The 20,524-nt window shown below is 46.6% G+C and overlaps 1 protein-coding gene across 18 annotated transcripts in view; it reads right to left on the bottom strand.

The window, feature by feature from the left end:
* Positions 1-20,524, bottom strand: part of Rin2 (Ras and Rab interactor 2) — a 216,724-nt gene that overhangs the window by 17,914 nt on the left and 178,286 nt on the right. For all 18 annotated transcript variants that reach the window (XM_087652224.1, XM_087652231.1, XM_087652227.1 and 15 more), the window contains 3 exon segments: positions 18,408-18,480; positions 11,236-11,327; positions 8,544-9,701 (listed from right to left, as the gene is read on the bottom strand). In XM_087652224.1, coding sequence (XP_087508350.1) covers positions 8,544-9,701; positions 11,236-11,327; positions 18,408-18,480 — 1,323 coding nt within the window.

Genomic DNA, 20,524 nt, shown 5'->3' with positions numbered 1-20,524 from the left:
CCCACAGTAACAGAATACCTGACTGAAAAAATCAACAGAAGAAGGGTTTACTTTGGTTCACAGTTTGAGGGTACACAGTCCACCATGGTGAATGAGGTGGTTCAGTCTCTGTCAGTGGGAGTTTAGTGTCTACTTGCTTATTATCTGGGCTGACCAGGAAGCAGAGAGAATGAGAGCAGAAGCAGGGTTAGTCTATAACCCTTAAAGCCTTTTCTCATAATAGAAATACCGAGAAAGCTACTTAACAAAGACAATAGGAGATTGGTTTATATGGCTTCCTGGCTCACCCTTGAATTCTGGTTATTTAACAGTGACAAAAGTGTCAGAACTAGGAACTAATGCTTGATAGCTATATGTGAGGTGCTTTTGTAGAAAAGTTGGGTTGTTGAATTTTAAATATTTACAGTTCTAACATACAACTGGCACTTGTTTGTGTCGTTCCTGTTTTAAGATTACCCATGAACTCTCGCTGTTAGCAAGAACTAGGTCATTCTCAGGTAGGGCCCGAAGATTAGAAGCTAGATGACTGTCCAAGGAAGGGGAAGATGAGGCATAAAGTATGCTACTCCTTTCCCAGGATGTGGAGAAATGCACCATGGGCGTTCTACTGTGCAAGACGTTGACAGTAAGTCGACATGTCTTTTTCTCATGCACTAACACACATTGCTTTGGTGGGACTGTTATAGAGAAGATTGGAGCCTGAGTGAAGGCTTATGTGGTTTGAGCACTTGTGGGGCTTTCTGTAACAACTGAGGGCAGCCAGGCCAGCTGGGGATTCTGAGATACTGTACTGAGTGTGCCTTGGAAGTGCTCCTAGCAGCTGCACCTAGAATAGAGTGGGTGTTCATTTCTCAGCCTTCCCCACCAACCGGGAAAAACAGGGCAGTGGGATGAGAAAGTCTGAAGCCAAATGTCTTGGGTGCTGGCCACTGGACATCACTGGCAGCAACTGTCATCACACCTTGTTCTATGGAAAGAAAGGGCAGCAAGCAGGTGACCAGACCGTGCACATGTGGGTGATCAGCAGCCAGAGACTTCCAATCCAGTGGTCCAGCCTCAGCTTTTCCAGTGACACAGCCTGCACTCCTGCCTTTCAGCAGAGAAGTCTCTCTCAGCAGAGTGTGTAGCCAAGTGAAGCAGAAGGCTGTTTACCGAGGTTGCCTGACTTAGGCATAAAGTACAGACGTCCACTTTTTACATGTGTGACCTTGAGGGAGGATGGCCTTCCCCGGCTCAGTTCTCTTGTCTGTTATAGGGCTTCCCCCAGCTTCACAACGGAACTGCTGAGAGGACTTGGTGAAGTCCCATGCCGTGAGTACCCACTGTGCGTCAGATACCTACTAAGGATGCTAAACTCACTGCTTCCCTTGGAACAGGCGACGCCTCTGAAGAGACTCCAGGTCTGCGGATTTGGGTCAGAGTTTTTGTTTTGCGTTTTAGGTTTGTGGTTAACTTAGGAGCCCTGTGTTTTCCTGGTTACCACCTTCCCTTGCTCAGGTACTCATGCCTGTCAGTTCCTTCCCTCTGCCAAAAAAAACCCAAAAAAACAAAACAACAACAACAACAAAAAAAAAAACAAAAACAACAACAACAACAAAAAAAACCCAAGGATCTGAGGCTTCCTAGCTTTTCTGTGCTTCTGTTCATCTAGTATTTCATCGCAGCCTCATTCTGTTCCCATCTAACAGCTTGGAAAGCACAGAGAGTTGGAGATCTTCGGTGGCCACGTATCCATCCCAGCAGGGGAAGCAGTAAGGAAAAAGGAATCCCAGACCTACTTTGGATGAGGAAACACGGCACCGGGCAAGGGCTAGGAGGATACCCAAGCCTTCCACTGAGTGTGGGCCAAAGGGCGGGGTCAACCCATCATTAGTGCAGGCTTAGGTTGGGTGACTGGAGAAGCCCAGATTACACTGCTGTGCCTACTCCATTCTGTCCACTCTAGGACCTGACAGGACCTCTCTCTGTGCTTCTGTACCTTCTCGAAAGCTCCTCCTGGGCCTGCTCTAGTTTTTCTCAGCGTGGATTCCAATGGTACTTTCCATTCGCCCACCTCTCTTGTTGCCTCCCCTCACTCCTCAGTGTATTTGTGGCTGCTGCCAAGACATTGGGAGAGTTAGATTTTTCTCCTTGACAGAAACTCTTCTGAAGATCTCACTTGGGAGGACATCACTGGAACTGACTCAGCACAGATTTTCTGGGTAACATATATCCCAAGCATTAAAAGGAAATCCTTCCTTTGGGTACCGACATGAAGATGATGTGTTTCCTTACTCTGGAAGATCACCTGATACCTACTGGCGATGGCATCATTGCCAGGGGTGGGACAGTGTGCCTTGCAGCTCTGCTCGGGTGTCTTGGAACACACGGTTGCTATAGGCATGTTGCTCACATGCACTTCAGATCATCAACAATAATGCTTTATAGCAGCCCAGCAAAGAAGTTATCAATACACAGACAGCAAGCGCTGGCATTGTGATTCACTTACATTCTATATTTTTAATTATGTGTATGCATGTGTATCTGTGTATGGGTATATGCACATGTACCCCATGAGGCCAGCAGAGGGCATCGGATCCCTTACAGGAGGTGGTAGACCACTCAAGATGAGTTCTGGGAACTGAACTTGAATTCACTGAAGGAGTAGTGCATGCACTTAGTCGCTTTTCCAAGCCTCTCACTAAGTTTTGCCTATCTGGTAAGTTTCAGTGAAGACCGCCATGAAAACATGGGCTTGATTCAAGTAGCTTCTTACATAAGGGATCTCTAGGGCTGATTTCAGTGTCTTCCAGTAAAAGTTCAGTAAAAACCAAGGCAGGAAGAAGGGGAAGTGAGCCTGTCCTCTGCTCAGACGCTGAGCTTGTGAAGCTGAGCTGGAGGTCAGCCCCGCAGACCACTAAAGCCTCAGCCTGTGCCCTACTCACTCTGCTGACATGGCCAATTGGAATTATTCTTTTTGTGAGTAGTATAGTGGGAAAGCAAACTGTAATTCTTCTAGTCAATCAGGGTGGCAACTTACGGCCCCTGACTCATACTCTTCAGTTCTGACACAAACTCCTCTTTTTCCCTCGGGTTTCTTGCCCAAGAAACAGAATTGTCTAGCACAGCAAACAGTCTAGCATGGACTCGCCTTGCTCTGTAATGCGATCTGCACTTTGAACCTCTGAGTAGGGGCTTTGGGAATGGCAGAGTTAGAGGCCCCTTGGGTGGAATATCATGGAATGGGTGACTCAGACTCAGAGCTCCTCAGCTACAGGGTGGTGAGCCTTCGTATGGCTGTTAAAATGACCCAATTTTGATATTGTCAAGAGAGAATGAAGCTGGACTGGGTGGTGCATGCCTGTGTGGAATCCCAGCTACTTGGGAGGCTGAGACAAGAGGATCACAAGTCAGGGCCATTCTTGGCTACAGAGTCTCAAAATAAAAAGAAAAATGAGGGCTTGTGCTTGCCTACTGTGTGCCAGGCTCTAAATTCAATCCTCAAGACTGAGGTATAAACATTATTTAGCACTTAAATTAATGTTCATTAATAATATAGGCATTCTTTTCAAATTCTAGAAGTAGCCACTCTTTCTCCCGTTACTGCACTAATTCTTAACTCTTAGACACTTGATCCTTTCAGGTGACAGAGTCACAAGTACTAGATTAACCGTCAGAAGATACAAGATTTTAATCTCAGTTTGGCACTAGTATCTCTCTGCCCACATGACTCAGAATGGCTTTTTAAAAAGCAAATAATTTAAGGTCTTAAATCACACTGTGAATTTACGAAATTACATCAGACATTGGAACGTGCGCCTGACTTGGACACTCATTAAAAATAGCCACAATTTTGAAGCGAACCTGGTCTACCTAGTGATTTCCAGCCTGGTCTACTGGTCTACATAGCAAATTCCAAGCCAATGGAGCCTCTCCCCCGCCCCTCGCCAAAAAAAGCCAAAGCAAAAATGGAACCCCTATATAAAACAAAACAAACACATTAAAAACAAAACTTAATGGCTTCACTCCAAACAACAACCCCAAACGGATACAAAACCAAACCAAAAACCTTTATCAGAATCTGAACCAAAGTAGCAGTGGTAGCTTAACCCAGACAAATGACTTGTGACCTCCCCTTTTTAGAGGTGGGGTTTCTCACTAGGTTGCAGATCAGCACTGACCCTTGGGCTAAAGTAACTCCTGCTTCACCCTCTTGACTAGCTGGGGCTGTAGGCATGCGCCCCTGGACTAGGCTCTCAACGTTTGTTTCTTATGCGTTGTTCATTCTGCAGTGCTCTACCACATCTCAGTAGCGTTTCTCCAAGGAAACCCACAAACAACAACAAAGACTAAAAAACAAAAACAAAACCACCCTTGAATACACAAATTAATGTGCTCTTCGACAAATGTGGGAATCGAGTTTAAGGATGCTTCTTCAAAGAACTAAAACACTCTTTGAAAAAAGCATGTTTCTGTTTATAGCAATTAAAGGAAACATGATATAGTCTTGTTTTCCACTACTAATTGTTAGGGACGTGGAGAGTTGGATGTTTTGCCAGAATTAGTCATTCTGTGGTGAACATTTTCTGTGAAATAGAAACTCGGAGGGCAACTAACATTTTCAGTGTTAGACAAATTTTGCCTTTCTTGAAATGAAACTTACAGACAGGAGGAGTCCCCAAGGCTGACATCAAGTCAAAAGGGAAAAACAGTTTTACTAAAATTAAAATACCCAATATTGCTACAAGTTTGGCAAATAGAGATTTTTTTTTTAAAAGCAAGAAAATGTGGATTCTCTCTCATTGGCTGTCAGAGACCAAGGCAAGACTACTAACAAGGAATGACTACTGGGGTACGGTCACACTCATCCATGGTGGTCCTTCATACCATGGGTAGCAGTTATGAGCCTAACTCCCTCTGCCAGTTAAGGACTGGATGCAGGGCTTTGGGTAAAGCCTTGAAGTGTGTCCTGTTCTTGTTAAAACACTGGCCTGCTCTTCCCTCTCTCACCTGTGGTGGGGGGTGGGAGAGTGATTGACAGCTGTCCAGAAGGAAGCCCATTGGTGGGCTTGGAATGAAGGGATAGAGGGTCACATGGAAATCGGCCCACATCACACCCTCATTAACCTCATTGTTCAACAGACTCACCAAGTAGATGCCGGGCAACTATATATATTCAGGACCCTCTAAAGGGCAGGGATTTGGGACAGTCTCAATAGAATGAAAATTCCCCATTTTAGGACATGGCCCATAGATATTAGCACCTTTTTATTTTGATACTGACTCACTGCATAAAACTGACACTTGAGGAGAAAGCACTCGAAAGGAGATCGGTAGGACCTGAGCAAAGTGAGAGAGGGTGAGACCTCTCCTCCGGTCCATCTCAACTCCTAAAGAACTGTCCTTGAAAGGCAGTATCAGCACCACCCACTTACACAGAGGAGATCCTTACAGAATTCATGATGTCCTTGTTATCTGTGAATGACAGCTCTAATTCTACAGGAGCTAACCCATGAAATGCCTCTTCCCACTTCTTTGGCTTTGGAATGAACGCTGAAAGTCTGGGATTAAATTAGAATTCCTGTCTCCTATATTTGGTTCCCCAGAAGTTATGAGAAAGGGAGACGGGATGAAGTCCTTTCACAGCAGAGAGACCCAAATGACATTCTTGAAAAACTTTCCCAGCACTCACAGACACCTGTTCAGAACAAATTTCAGGCTTGGGATTCTGCAGATAGCTCCCAGTGAAGATTCCAGTATTCCTTCCAGAAGTGAAATGTGGGAGTGAACACCCCCCCCACACACACACGAGCCCACACACACACACACACACACACACACACACACACACACACGAGCCCCCCCCCCCCCACACACACACCAGAGATCAGAAGACCTGGGCTGCATACCACTCCCTTACAGGCTCAGGCCTAGACTCTGCCATTACATAGCTCTACACAGCCTGGCTTCTTTCAGAACTTGAAAATGATGAACAACATATGCAGAAATCTACCAATGCTTGATTCTGAGCTTCAAAAGTGTCACTGTGCTAACAAGTCCGTAGGAAACCACCCAGCCCATCAATATAGGGAAATGTCAGGTTAACTCAAAGTTCTTATCAGAGTCCCAATTTAGTCACTTCCACATAGAAGGGGACGGACTGGCTTTCTAATAACTAGGATTACTTCTTCCTCTCGGTGCAGTTCTCAGGCCGACCTCTGCTACACTAGCCTTCTCCTCACTTTCTGAAGTCTGGCGCTTTTCAACGTCCTTTCAAAACACTATGGTTCTCATTCGTGAAGCAACAGGAAAAACTGTCTGCCTTCAGGCAAATGTTAAGAAAATAAAAAACACGCCAGACCAGGCTGGGTACGGCAGTACACCACTAGTCCCAGCTAGTCCTAAAGTTAAGCAGGATTGCTGGACTTTAGACGGTGTGGCCAGGCTAAGCAATACAGCTAGACTTCTGACTCAAACAAACAAAACCAAACAACCAAACGGCAAATAAAAAGCAAAACCAGTAGAAAAGCACAACAACGTGTGATACTTTTTAAACAGGTTGTAGCCACAGCATAGGGCCAGCAAACTGTCATGACTCCCCCAACAAGACACACACAAGCAGTAGGCTGGCACTGCAGGGGCCTGGGAGCTGAGGCTGGAGAACTGAGGGTTCGAGGCTGATCTGGGCCACTAAGTACAGAGCTTCATAGCAGTGCAAGCTCTGAACTTGCCAAGCTACTAGCTGGTGTGGGCTGCCATACTATCTGCGTGGCTTGTAAAGGAAGGCTCTACAGATGTGGGCTTCCTTTCTTATTAGGGACTTCAGTTTTAAAGTAATTTTCAGGATGATTTTGGAATGATTGAGCTTTTGAACTATAAGCATTCTCTTTCTCTCCCTCTCTCTGTCTCTCTCTCTCTGTCTCTCTCTCTCTGTCTCTCTCTCTCTGTCTCTCTCTCTCTGTCTCTCTCTCTCTGTCTCTCTCTCTCTCTGCCTGTCTCTCTCTCTCTCACACATGCACGCACGCACGCATGCACGCACACACACACACACACACACACACACACAGAATATCTGAACTTAACTGACAGCTGCCTTCTCAAGACCTTATTGTATTGGTACATGCCTCAGCAGGGAAGCCCAGGCTGCCTACCTGTTCACCAAGAAGACCCTGCTCTGTTGGCTAACTGGTGCTGTCTGCCTGTAGCTCAGTCCTGCCAACAGCCTCCTGGCTTCCTCCAGCTCTGGGAGAAAGCCTCTCATTCAGGTAGGGGGTCCCTGTGAATATGGTGCTGGAGAGGGTCTTCAGGAGACTCTAGGGCTGCAGGGGAAGGAGGCCACTTGTGTGGATATTCTGCCTTCTGCAGAGGTCTCCTGAAGTGCTTTCCATTCTTAGGCGTATCAAAAAGACACATTCCTTTCAGCCACTTTCTCTGGAGCACCCCAGCTCCTCTAGCCACGCCCAAATGGGCTAGGTCAGAGCCCCACAAGAAAACAAACAAGGCTTTGAGTCTTTTGTGACCAAATCAAAGAGCTGTTCAAATTCAGAGTGAGAGAGAGAGAGAGAGAGAGAGAGAGAGAGAGAGAGAGAGAGAGAGAGAGAGACTCCACCACACACTGTTTACTATTTTCAACAAACACACCCAATCAGAAAGAAGAAATCTGGGTTTAGCTAAACCATGGAAATGTTTGTAAACTCTTGGCTGTTGCTGCCCACTGAATGGAGTCTCTGAAATTAACCTTTTAAGAGTCGATGTCTGAAATTAAAAGAAAACAACAACATCATCAACACCACCAACAAAACCCCTGGATACTCTAGCCCTGGAAAAAAAAAAAAGGACTGCTTGCCAAATTCAAATTTGCCTTGGCAAGTTGCTTACCAAAGTAACAATTCATCCCACTGTGAGGTTACAAAGAAAGCATTTCCCCTTGACTTTGGAGAGAATGCCTTTCATGTGATCTCCAAATTATGTCACTTACTTTAAAGGTACACCAAATAAACTTCTCTTTCCTATTCCTTGTCTCTTTCCACACTGCCCAATACTACTCTGTAGGGTGAAAGCCATCGGGAGGCTCTACTTGAGGCTGGACAGGATCCCAGCGTCCCGATGGTTGGTCTGTGTTGTTCTCTCTGGGCTAGGGGTGTGCTCCCCCCACCTCACCCCTAGTCTTCATATTCCTTACATATACTACAAAACAAAGGCACTCACAGCCTCTCAAAAGACATCAAAAATATTGTCAATAAGCACGCAGGTTACAGAGGGACGCACGCTCAGAAAATGCTCAACAGATGTTTCACATGGAGAGAGCAAGAGCAGGCAGCAACTGGGACCTTCCAAAGTAGGACAAACCCCACCCCTGGGTAGAATCCTTCTGCAGTTCTAAACCATTTGAAGCTAGATGTGTAGCATCTGCCTTAAAAGAGAGCTCTTTCCATTCTAAGGAGGTAGGAGAGTGTGTCATTTGGAACTCCAGAGTAAACTTCATCCCAAACAACTAACAGGGCACACCAGCTGACAAGGGTCACAGCAGATCTTACGTTTGAAGTGGGTAGGAGGGCACTTACCAATTTGGTCTTCTGGGATCAGTGACTCGATAGGGGGGTCCAGTTCAGAGCTCTGAGACAAATAGTTCTTGACCTGGGTCATAAACTGCCGGATAGTCTGCAGCATATCGGTGCTGGACACATGGCATTCCTTGTTCTCCTTCAGGAAGCTCACGTAGTCCTGCACCAGACACCCGAAATAGGTGCATTTGTCCCGGGACAGCTCGGCGATCCTGCGGACCATGCGCTTCTCAGGGGTCATGAAGGAGCTGAACACCCCGCTCATCTTTCGCAACTGGGACTTGACCAGTTTGGGCAGCACAAAAGAACTGTTCCTCTTCTTTTTGGACTTGATGGGAGGTGCCATCGTCTCCTGGTCACTCTCCCCTTCGTAGTCCTCCAGGCTGCTGGTGGTGTCGGCCTCGTACCCATACAGGGGCATGCTCCGGTCGAACTCCAGCGAGTCCGAGGAGGAAGTGGAAAGGCTCATGTCGCTCAGCCTCTGCCTGGCTCCATGGCACGGTGGTGGCTGTGATTCAGAGTCGGGCGGCGGCGCCCTTGTGCAATCCCCGGGGGCGTCCCTAGGCGGGGCTCCACCTGCGTGCCCAGCTGTGCCCATCTCCACCTCCAGCTCCAGCTCAGGCTCCGGCGGGCTCCGGCCGGGCCGGCAGGCGGTCAAGGTCTTGGCGCTGCTTTCCGCTTCCAAAAAAGAAGCCTGCTTCTTCAGCCGGGGTGGAGGGATGGGAGTTGGTTTTGTTCCAAGCAGAGCTACGTTCCCATGTTTGCTATGGTGGACTGTTTCTGGCATGCTCGTCTGGGGTTCAGTCCTGGATAGCCCAGGGCTTGTGTGCAGACTATTAATAGCGGGTGGCGGGGGCCTGGGTGGCGGGGACCGAGGTCTCTCGGTGCCATTCGCGTTGGGAGTCCTTGTGCTCGGCCGCTTTGGGCCTGTGCTGAGGTCCTGGCTGTGCACTTTCAAGAAAAGAGGATTAATAAAACACAAGGCTCCGTTGGTCTGGCTGCACTCCAACTCTGAAGGCGTCCTGGTTTTTATAGAATGCACTCCATTTATAAGGCAGAGCTGACGCAAGGAGGCAGGGCAGATGCCGGCTGAGGAAAGAGGCCTATGGGGAGGTGGGGAGTTTGGGGGTTTGTTGTCTGCCGAGGAGCTCCAAAAATCTGAAAGTCATTATCAGGGAAGACAAGAATGTAAATATAGTGCTCTTGGGACATTCCTTCACACACACACACACACACACACACACACACTCTCTCTCTCTCTCTCTCTCTCTCTCTCTCTCTCTCTCTCTCTTTTTAGGGCAACAGAGTCTTAACTTGGGGTCTGCTTTTTTTCCTTTGATCCTCCACCCCTCCCCCCTCTCACTGCGCTCCCTCACTGGAAAGGGCAGAAAGACAGCTATGGGTTCATAGAGCAACTCCCCCGGGCCTCTCACCTTCAAAGCCTTTGAGAAAGGCTAGCTGAGCCAACAGATAGCTCCAGCCCAGCCCTTCACACAGGTAAGAAGGACAAAGAAAACTGGAATGGGTCCAGGATAAGCTCATATAGGGCACAGAACTACCCAGCTTGCTTTTCAAAGTCCCAGTCAGCCACCCTTTCCAATCAACTTCTCCCGGGTGCCCTCCAAGTGGCGGCTGCTAGCCAAGGAATCCATCCGGCCTCCAAGTTCCCCTTTATGAGGTAGGACCAGCAGCTGGGCTGGGGGATATTACACAATCTACTTGAGGTTTTAGGCATTCAGCATTAAAACCCAACAAAGAGGAAAACTGCATTCAAGGGTCTCATCCCTACAGGGGGTGGGATGGGGATGCAGAGAGAGAGAGAGAGAGAGAGAGAGAGAGAGAGAGAGAGAGAGAGAGAGAGAGAGAGAGAGAGTTATCTAGACATCATTCAAACACCATAGTCTGATTGTCAACCTATCCAAAAACCAAAGTCCTAAAACCTTAAAAGAATTCCCTTTCCATCTAAGAGGAAATTATTTTAACTAAAGTTAAACCCATACTGACTGATTTTTGCCAGAGCACCAGGATCAAGTCAAACCCAGGTGAACTGTATGTATTGGTCCATTGTCAGCCATAGTCTGGTAGAATTGTGGTGTGTGTGTGTGTGTGTGTGTGTGTGTGTGTGTGTGTCGGAGTGGAGGGGACATTGGCAGAGGCAGACTTCGAAAGTAAGTCCCAGTAGCCATGGTAAGGACCTTTGGCAGGAAGAACATGGCCCACAGCAGCATGGTAGGAGCTAATAAAGAGAGGAAGTGAGACAGCTGTCATTAAGAGGTCTCCATCCTTACCCTCCTCACGGGACCAGAGTGGCACAGGTGTCCATGTGCCACTGCAGATAAAAGCGATGCAGGTGAACGTGAGATGTACCATACTGGACCTCTCTTTCTGTTAGTCCACCTTTACCCAGAAAGAGAAGACTCTGGCAGGTCATCCATGCTTATGCTGGAGTCTTTACTTCTGGGGAGCCTTATTCGTTTGATGGGAGGAGAGTAGGGGTTAACCCAGGCACACTTAGCTCCAGTATTTGAGAGTTGGACTGACATTGGGGTAATGAATCGCAGAAAGCGTGACTCAGGCACCTCATTGTTCCAAGAGCTTCATTTTGCCAGTGTTTTTGATTGTAGCAATAGGGCCACAAGCAACCCCACTGGGATTCATTTCAAGACAGACCCATTCATGGGCACCCACTTACTTAGTCCCAGCTGGGCTAGTTCTTCAAGTTGAGACTCCGTCTTGGCTGTTGAAATGGCATAAGGCAGCTTCAAGGTGAATGGCAGAACATCCCTGTTAAAAGCAAGAGAGAGAGAACGTTTGTAATTGCATGGCTGGTGACTCTCTCTTACAATCCTTTTTCGCTCTGGAAATGTTTCATCTTAAACTGGTGAAAACATCTCAAGTTGACACCATACCACATCCAACCAGACCTTCTCCCTTTTGCCGACTCTCATCTGAATTATCCCACCGTGGGACAGACAGAGACACACGGCTGCTTGGTTGAATCAGTGCCAACGATCAAGTCTACCTGCTGGGTAGCATTAGGTGTATAGAGTTCAATATCAGAATGATCGTGCTGGTAGATCCATCACTCCTCTAATGCATGGGGTCCCATTTGGCCAGATGCCGATTTTAATGTTGAACTCTTAGTCTCTAGACAGGAATTCAATCATTAATCCCCACTACCTTACAGGCAGCAGGCTCTCAGAAAGTATCTGCTGGCCCCCTCGACTGCAGTTTCACTGCCACATTCCAACTGGAGATCACACTCGTGACCTCTGTGTGCTGGAAACGGAAGTCTCTACTGTGTCTTACAGCGGATGTACTCTAACCTTCTACACATGGGACCCTGGGGGGATCTCGGTATATTGCATGCTTAGATCCAGGAGATCTGGGTGGGGCTCCCAGGTCCTGAATGCCACTTGCCCTTGGCTCAACCTTTGAAGGCAAGTGTCAGGTGCCTCGTGTCAACAGCCATCAGAGAGGATGGCACCATGTGCTGATGTGCCACATGCAGAGGGGACCCAGAGAGCAACGAGCCTCATAGGAAAGCGCCAAGCCACCATCAGGGGCCTGCCAGGTCAGAGCATGAAGTCTTCAGGAGCAAACGCACGGACCATCCATTTCCATGAAAGGCTGAAAACCAAGCTCTTAGGACTCATAAGGTTGGCTCAGGGGTCAGCATAAGCCCCTGCCCAGGAGAATGTCATATTCAAAAACAATGGTGACCTGAACAAAAGGTATTATTTATTTATTTATTGTAGTGGTGTTGGACTTAGAAAAAAATAATTATTCACTCCTTCATGCCACAAATGTTTATTATCAGCTAGGAGACACAGACATTGCCCTGGGTCAGGAAGAAAACACGAGTCCCTGCCAGAATAGGGAACCACGCCAATGAACACTACCAGGATAAACAAGCAAGCTATGTATAGAATTTATGGGAAGGGCCACAAACCATGGGAAAACATATGTGAGGGGGAATAGAGCATTTGAAGCCAGGTGTTAGGAGGCACACTTGCAGCTCTGTATATGACAGGGAGGCTTAAGCAGGAGTTCCAGGCCAGCTGGAATTTGCCATGCAGCAAATTCCAGAACAGCCTGCCTCAAATAAATAAATAAATAAATAAATAAATAAATAAATAAATAAATAAATAAATAAAAGGGCCAGCCAGTGAGATATCCCCGTGAATAAACGTGGTTGCTATGCCAATGTGGCCACCTGAGCTTGATCTGAGGAAGCCATGGAAAGGCGAATGGAGAGAACTGAGTCCAAGAGTTGTTCTCTGCCATCCACATGCACACTGTGGCACCGGCAACCCCCCCCCATTAAAAAATAAATTAAGCCAATAAAGAAAAAAGAGTATTTTAAAGCAATTGGGGCTTAGGCCAAGATTCCTAAACAGTTATTCAGATTATATATAATATACATGTCATATATATTTTACACATACACACACACACACACAGAGGGAGAGAGAGAGAGAGAGAGAGAGAGAGAGAGAGAGAGAGTTAGTTAGTTAGTTAGTTCAGGGGCTCAGGAAATGAGTAGTTAAAGCACTTGCCTCAGGAGTTTGGAACCTATGTCTATGTCAGATGGGTAGGTGACCCCTGTAATCCCAGTCTCATAAGGCAGAGGTAAGGAACTTCTAGCTGGCTAGTCAGAACAGACATATTGCTGAGCTCTGGCTTTGGCTGAGAGACCCTGCCTCAGTGAGTAAGGTATATGTGCCATTGAGGATGATTCATGACATGCACAAGCACATATATGAATGTGCATCCTGCTCACATACACCCACACACGTGCAAAGTGCATACATACTATACACACAGACAAATAGAAAAAGACGTATCCGGTGAGTAAATCACATAGAGAAGACAATCCCAAGGAGTGGGAACAGTAGGTGAACAGGGCCCGGGATGGGGAGGGGCTGGCACAAGGAGAACAGCAGCAAGCAGGCCACTGTGGCAGGCATGGATTTAGTGAGGGATAGAAATGGAAGCTTCTGCCTCTTATTTTGTCATCAAAAAAAAAATGCCTTGAAAGTTTCTGTTGAAGAAAATCATATACCAAATCATCCTATTGATTATGGTAAGATTAGGCAACACTGTGGAATGAACTAGATCAAATCTGGGCGGCTGGAAAATCTTGGAACCCTTAAAGCTGTTGACAGTCCATTACAAAGCTGCAGAGTCCATGAAAATAACAAAGCATGGGTTTCTGACCCGATGGTGTCATCCAAACTCTACCACACTCTCCTACGGTGTCAGGAGGCTGCTTCTCCTGAGGGTGTCCAGCCCTGGTCGACTCCTGCCTCCACGAGGCCTTTACACCTGACCTGAGATTGTGAACAGCTTCCTCAGTGCCCGGGCAGGGTCAGTGACCCTGACTCTAATCTTAAGTGGAGACGAATGAGAACTAGAATTTTTTAACACGAAAGTATATCGCAAACACATGTTTGAAAAACCTCACTTAGTCCATTCAAATCTACTTTCTTTATGCAATTTGGAGAAAAGTAACATGTAACAAAACCAACCTATGTTGATTTTAAGCTTTTACCTAGCTCAGCATGCTACCTGGAGTCTAAACATCATCTGACTGGCTTGGGCTTTCTTAATGACATAGGACAAGAAGCTATACCTGGCATTTGTTAATAGACAGTTGTAGGTCTTGACTTATTTAGACAATTAGATGTTGTACATGAGTCACATTACACTGGAGTACCCAGGATCTTAACACACACATGACACACATGCATGACACCACACACACACACACACACACACACACACACACACACACACACACACACACCTTTCTTATCTCCAACTCATTTAAAAAACAAAGGAGCCCTGATGCTAAAGTTTGTACGTAACAAAATAGAGCCAATATCTTACATACAGAACATTCTCTCAAGAGTTTCAGTACATGCACAATCTAGTTTATTTTATCTTCGCTCTGTATGTTTTGTTTCTAAAGAAAGAGAGACTAATATTATCCAGCAGCTACTGCCGCGATGCGCCAAGCATTTGAACACCTGTGGGGCCTAGTGACCATGCTGGGAAGAAGCTATGTCATTCCTCATTCAATGATTATCGGGATCATTCAACACACTGACTGGGGTAGCCCTTGAGGCACTCCATAGAACCTGTGGGAGCAAAGCAGGGACTGGAACCAGGTATGTTGAAACTCAGGCACTTGTAGTTGGCAGAATAGAGTAAGGAAATGTGAAAGAAGATTCAAATTCTGTGTGTGTGTGTGTGTGTGTGTGTGTGTGTTCACACTTGAGAGTGTATGTGTGTGTGATATAACCCAGGCTGGCCTGGAATTCTCAACCTTCCTGCTTTAGCTGCTGCTGCTTCTTCTTTCTTCTTCTTCTTCTTCTTCTTCTTCTTCTTCTTCTTCTTCTTCTTCTTCTTCTTCTTCTTCTTCTTCTTCTTCTTCTTCTTCTTCTTCTTCTTCTTCTTCTTCTTCTTCTAAGATTTATTTATTTATTTCATGTATGTCAGTACATTGATGCTGACTTCAGACACCAGAAGAGGGCATCAGATCCCATTACAGATGGTTGTAGGCCACCATGTGGTTGCTGGGATTTGAACTCAGGACCTCTGGAAGAGCAGTCAGTGCTCTTAACCACTGAGCCATCTCTCCAGCCCCCCTGCTTTAGCTTCTTGAGTGCTGGGATTATAGGTTCATCCTATATCTGCTAGTTTTATTTTTTTTTAGATTTGCTTCTTTTCTTTACACGTGTGAGTGTTTTGCCTGCATGCCATATGTATGCCTGGTGCTCTTGGAGGCCAGAAAGGTATGTTGGATCCCCCAGGACTGGAGTGACAGCTGTGAGTCAAGAATCAAATACCAGTCCTCTAGAAGACCAGCCAGTGCTCTTACCACCGCTCCACCCTAGCAATTTCTACAGCCCTCATAGCTGCTGGGTTTTGATTATGTGATGGTAAGCAAGCATCTCACTCCCACAGTTCTAATTCACAAGGCTGCCAGGAGGGCAAGGGATAATGTGCCTGTTGTGCCTGGCACAAATATACAAGACTCCAGTTGCTATTTCAATATTAAAAGTATGGTCCCAGCCCAGCAGAAGTATGAGCATCCCCTGGGGGGCTTGCTGGACATGCACAACGTGGCACAGCCCAGATGCTTTTTGATATTGCCTTTTAACAGAGTTACAATTGATTCTGGGGCACAAGTGAAATGTGAAAGGCAGTTGTTTCTCTATACTGTGTCGTCAGTGCCCCAGCATCTGATCAATGGCACTCAACTGTGCTTTCCACTGAGCTGATCCAACACTGAAAGTTGGTTGCCCACTAATTGTGGACTCTTTTGTCCATGCACACTGGGCACGTTCAGTGTGGAAACCCACCATAGTCTCTATGATAAATTCTCTATAAGCAACCAGGTAGGAAACTTCAGAAATATGTTGGTAAGACTGGGTCCTGTCAAGCACTGAGGACAAGCATGCCAGTAAGGAGCATTAGAGGGGACAATGAAAGCTGAAGGAAGGTGACTTTCAGGCCCCTTTACTTACAGATGTTGACGCTGGGATCTTCTGTAAGCACCTCAAGTGTGTACTGTCCTTAGTAATTTGCCAGCGGCCTTCATCATGACTTTTAATCACCAGCCTGCCTGGCTACTCTAGCAGGTACTCTGGCCTGCTTCTGAGTGTAGAGGACAGAGATGAGATCTTCTCTCCGTGGCTGCCAAGTATTTGTGGGTGTAAGGCTCTTTCCCCAACAATAGTCCAATTACCAGAAGGCAAAGTTGGAAGGAGAGTTGACAGCCAACTTCACCTCTGACTGACATGTCAGCACCAACATCCTCTCTAACCTGGGTGGCTTTAGACCAGATGGGGTGTGGTCTCCTGGGGTGAGGGTGGCTGAAGGAAGAGGTGGGTGCTACTGGGGTTACGCCTTTGCCAACGCGTTTCTTTTAAACCTTTTAGAGATGGGAATTAGAATCGTCATATCATCGGGGTGCTATTGGCTTTAGTTTTGCAGCGCTTATGGAAGCTAGAGAATTTAACTGTCTGAGATAGTACCTCACACTTGTTTCTTAAGAGTTTTGTTTGTTTGTTTTTATATAATTTTAATATCATTCTGCATGGTCAGTATATAATTACATTAAAAAAAATCATACTCTGTTCTAAACTTTGCCCCCGAAGCTTCATATTTGTCCAAAGCAGCTCCACTTTGTGGTTTGCGTGATACCCAACACTGCAACTGCAACACACTTCGCCCTGCGTTTGGGTTATTGTATTTGTGCATTAAATACAGATTGAGCCGAAATTTAAAATGCCAAAGAGAGAGAAGTGATGTAGTTGTTTGTATTCAGCTAGGCAATGTCTTCGTTCTCTCTGAAAAAGGTGTGCTATGAGCGGTCGTACCTTAGATGTTCAGAAGTGAAGCACAAAGACTCCAGGGACTGTACCCCAGGGACTGTGAGCCTACCCTGGAGCATCCCTTTGGGAGAGCTCACCAAGAAAGCACTGCCCATCCTGGGAGCTGCCTTCATTTTTTTTTCCCTGCTGTGAGCAGGGCTAACGGTCTCCCTCTGGAGATGCCTCCTCTTCCTTAAGCCATTCACTTGGGCAGCTTCAGCCCGAGAGCATAGCTGTTATGCCAGGCAGAGAAAATCAACAGGGTGATGGGTGCCAACCAATCTCATCTTTAAATTAAAATAAACTGGGCCAAAATTAACTGCACCTCCAGTCTCAGTGGGACAGCTCTGAGTTAGAGGCTCTGAAGTGGTATTTCCCTGTAGTCACTGCAGTGAGCTAACAGGAAAGCGAAGGAAGACAGGCTGGGCTCTGCCTGGGTTAAAACAGGCAAGAACCAGGATGAAGAACCTGGCTCAACCATTAAGAAAACACTTAACTGCTTTTGCAGAGGACCTGGGTTCTATTCCCAGCACCCGTGTGGTGGCTCACAACCATCTATAACTGTAGATCTGACGCTCTCCTCTGACCTCTGTGGGCACCGGGTGTGAGTGTAGTGCAAAGACAAGCATTTTAGGCAAACATCATATGCATAAGATAAAATAAAAATTGGAAAGGAAGGAAGGGAGGGAGGAAGGAAGGAAAGAAGGAAGGAAAGAAAAGAGGGAGGAAGGGAAGCAGGCAAGGCCAACTTCTGCAGGCAGCAGGAGTTTCTTTGTTTAATCATTTCGAGAACATAGGCTTCATCTGGCTGTTTTTTGTTTTGTTCTTCAGCATTACTAGGAATCAAAGCCAGTGCCTCATGCTTTGTAAACAAATGCTTTACCTCTCAGCTACAGCCTCAGGCACAAGTAGGCTGACTTTAAAAAGCTGTTATTTTTTATAAAGAAAAGAATTAAGAATAGAAACTTACAACTCCCATCCTTTCAGCCCTGGAGAGGGTGTGAACACCCAGGTGGCCTGAAGAACTGTGCAGGATTTATGGGTTGGTTTAAAGAATCTGTATTTGACAGTGGGCTCTGTCCCCCTGGAGTTTTCAAAAACACTATCGGGGACCTTGACAAGTTACAGGTTTATGTACTGGTTCCCCCCACCCCCACCATGTTCTTATGGATGTATGTGTTTATACAGGTGAGTATACCTGTATGTGGGTATGTGTAGGTATGCTTCCTGGTGAATGGGTCTAGCCATCAGGAGCCAATGATGGGACCAGGTCGAAGAAAGAACCATATTAATGAGAATTTGCATCTGGAGGGCCAGGCAACTGTCTCCATCTTCAGCTCGATACTGGAATGGGGTGAACATCTTACACGGCAAATCCTTCCCTGATATCTCACAGGTGACCGGCCTTCTCCAGACAAATGTCCAGATCTTATCACACAACGAGCAGGTCCTTCAAGTCCTGAGATGTTCAAATCCTTACCTGCTGATGCAGTAGAAAGCAATGAGCCGGAATAAATCTGCAAAGCTGATTCCCGAGCCTTCCAGGGAAAAGGCTGGAACACAAAAGAGAGAGATTCCAGAAGGTGGCCGAAGCTTCCTGAGTGTGTCGGGAAGGAAGGGCATCTAACACAGCATATGCAGGCCTGTCTCCACCCTCTCAGACTACTGTGCAGCTTATCCAAACCAGCTGTGAGGGGGTTGTCTGACAGCCAGACCCAGCTTTAAACAGCCAGGAGGCCGAGGGCGGTCTCCCTGACTCATTCTCGGCACACGCTCCATGCATGGTAAATACTCCCTTGCACAACCACCTTTCTGTTTTTGTTTTGGAGTTCGGAGCACAGAGTTGGGCAGGGGCAAGGGCTTATCTGGCTGCATTGAGAGGCCACTGACACTCAGCAGTAGTGGGTCAAAGGTCACCCCTGACCCAACCTTTCTTCTTAGATCATGGACCTTCAGTGTCAGACTCCCTTTGACAAGTCAGGAACCCTTTCTCGAAGGCACAAGGCGGAGGGGCGTGAACCTGGAGGTCAGTTTAAGAGCTCTAGAAATCAGTTCTGGGATACAACCTACATAAACATTTGTCCGGTCCTCCCGCCTGGCCGCATCACACAAGCTTCCAAATAAAAGAAGCTTTCTGACAAGATGCCGTTGCCACATGTATGGCTCCCAAGCGGTGGGGTCAGGGGTGACTTGGTTTCTCATCCTCATGCCTTGGCCCATCACCTCCAACTCATCTATGAAATAGACAAGAACGGTTCCTTGCCAGCCAGAAGGATGAGAGTAGAATAAATCTGTTTTTAATGACGTATCTTACGTGAAAGAACTATACATGAACGTATGGTGGTGTTCATTATATCATCCGGAAATAATGCTAAAATATCCGTTATTGTAGTAAGCCCTTCTCCAACCCCAATTTGTATAGAAGGCAGGCTTCTGGGCGGATATCACTATCTTGGGACTCAAGCCTGCAGTAAGTCATTATGGATAAGATAATTGTTTTTTTTTTTTCCGGAGCTGGGGACTGAACCCAGGGCCTTGCGCTTGCTAGGCAAGCACTCTACCACTGAGCTAAATCCCCAACCAAGATATTTGTTTTGTATAAACTAACTCTTTCAAACACTTGGAAGGATTAGAGGGAGATGACTGAAGTCTTAGAATCTGATGGTGTGTGTGGGGGGATCCAAAACTTCTGGTTTTAGGGAACTCAATAAACAGGGGTGGGGGTGGGGCACGAGGTTCCCTGACAGTGAGTGTGCTTCAGAAGAAAGGAAGTGGTTTCCTTGTTATGGGGAACTTTGGAAATTGCAAGGGATTTAAAAGTCAGGAGAACTTGTTGTTGGGTTGGGCCAGCAACCTTATAAAGCCAACCCAGAATAACAGCATCAATATAACGTTAATTTATTATATATCAACTTATTATACACTTGCTGTCTTTAAAATGGCGGTGGGTCTAAAACGTGATGTCAGATTATCTCCCACTGTACTGAATTGTTCCCCAGGTTCAGCCTACCCCTTGGTCCTGTTTCCCAGCCACCCTTGACTGTGCGAGTTCCGGGTTTACACTTGAACCAGAAGCAGATCATGTATGCAGGCAGAAACGTCACTTCCATGGATTCTATGTAAGATTCTTAGCTTAAGGAGATTGGATTCGAGGGTTAGGGAATCTCATGCCTGCCCGTCAATTAGCCTCAGTACCTTCAAATGCAGGAACCAAATCAAGCTCCATTCTCCAGGCTCCCCAACTCTCCTGGCCTTCACCCCTCAGCTCGCTAACCTAGAATTTTCAGATCTCCCCACTCTGTTGTGCAGATCCATTTCCTGACCGTTTCTTGGAGACTGGCAGTACCTCAGAACTGTGTGTTCCCTCTTTTATTTAAAACTTGGCCTCCTGACACTCCACATTTTCAATGACCAGAAAGTAGACAACAGAGAGGAAACCAAACAGTGTGCAGCACCAACTCCCTGCAAATCTTCAGCTAGTCATCTACCCTTGGGGCTGGATTCATTCTGATTAACTGCCTTTCATAGAAGACTGAACAGTGCCTACCTGGAGGGAACGCGTGTGCTTGAGGCTCATTTAGTCATGAGGATGTGTAC

Source organism: Rattus norvegicus, chromosome 3, assembly GCF_021556685.1.
Source record: "Rattus norvegicus strain SHRSP/BbbUtx chromosome 3, alternate assembly SHRSP_T2T, whole genome shotgun sequence".
Lineage (NCBI taxonomy): Eukaryota > Metazoa > Chordata > Mammalia > Rodentia > Muridae > Rattus > Rattus norvegicus.
Note: the sequence above shows the minus strand (reverse complement) of the source record. Positions and strands in the feature narration are given on the sequence as shown.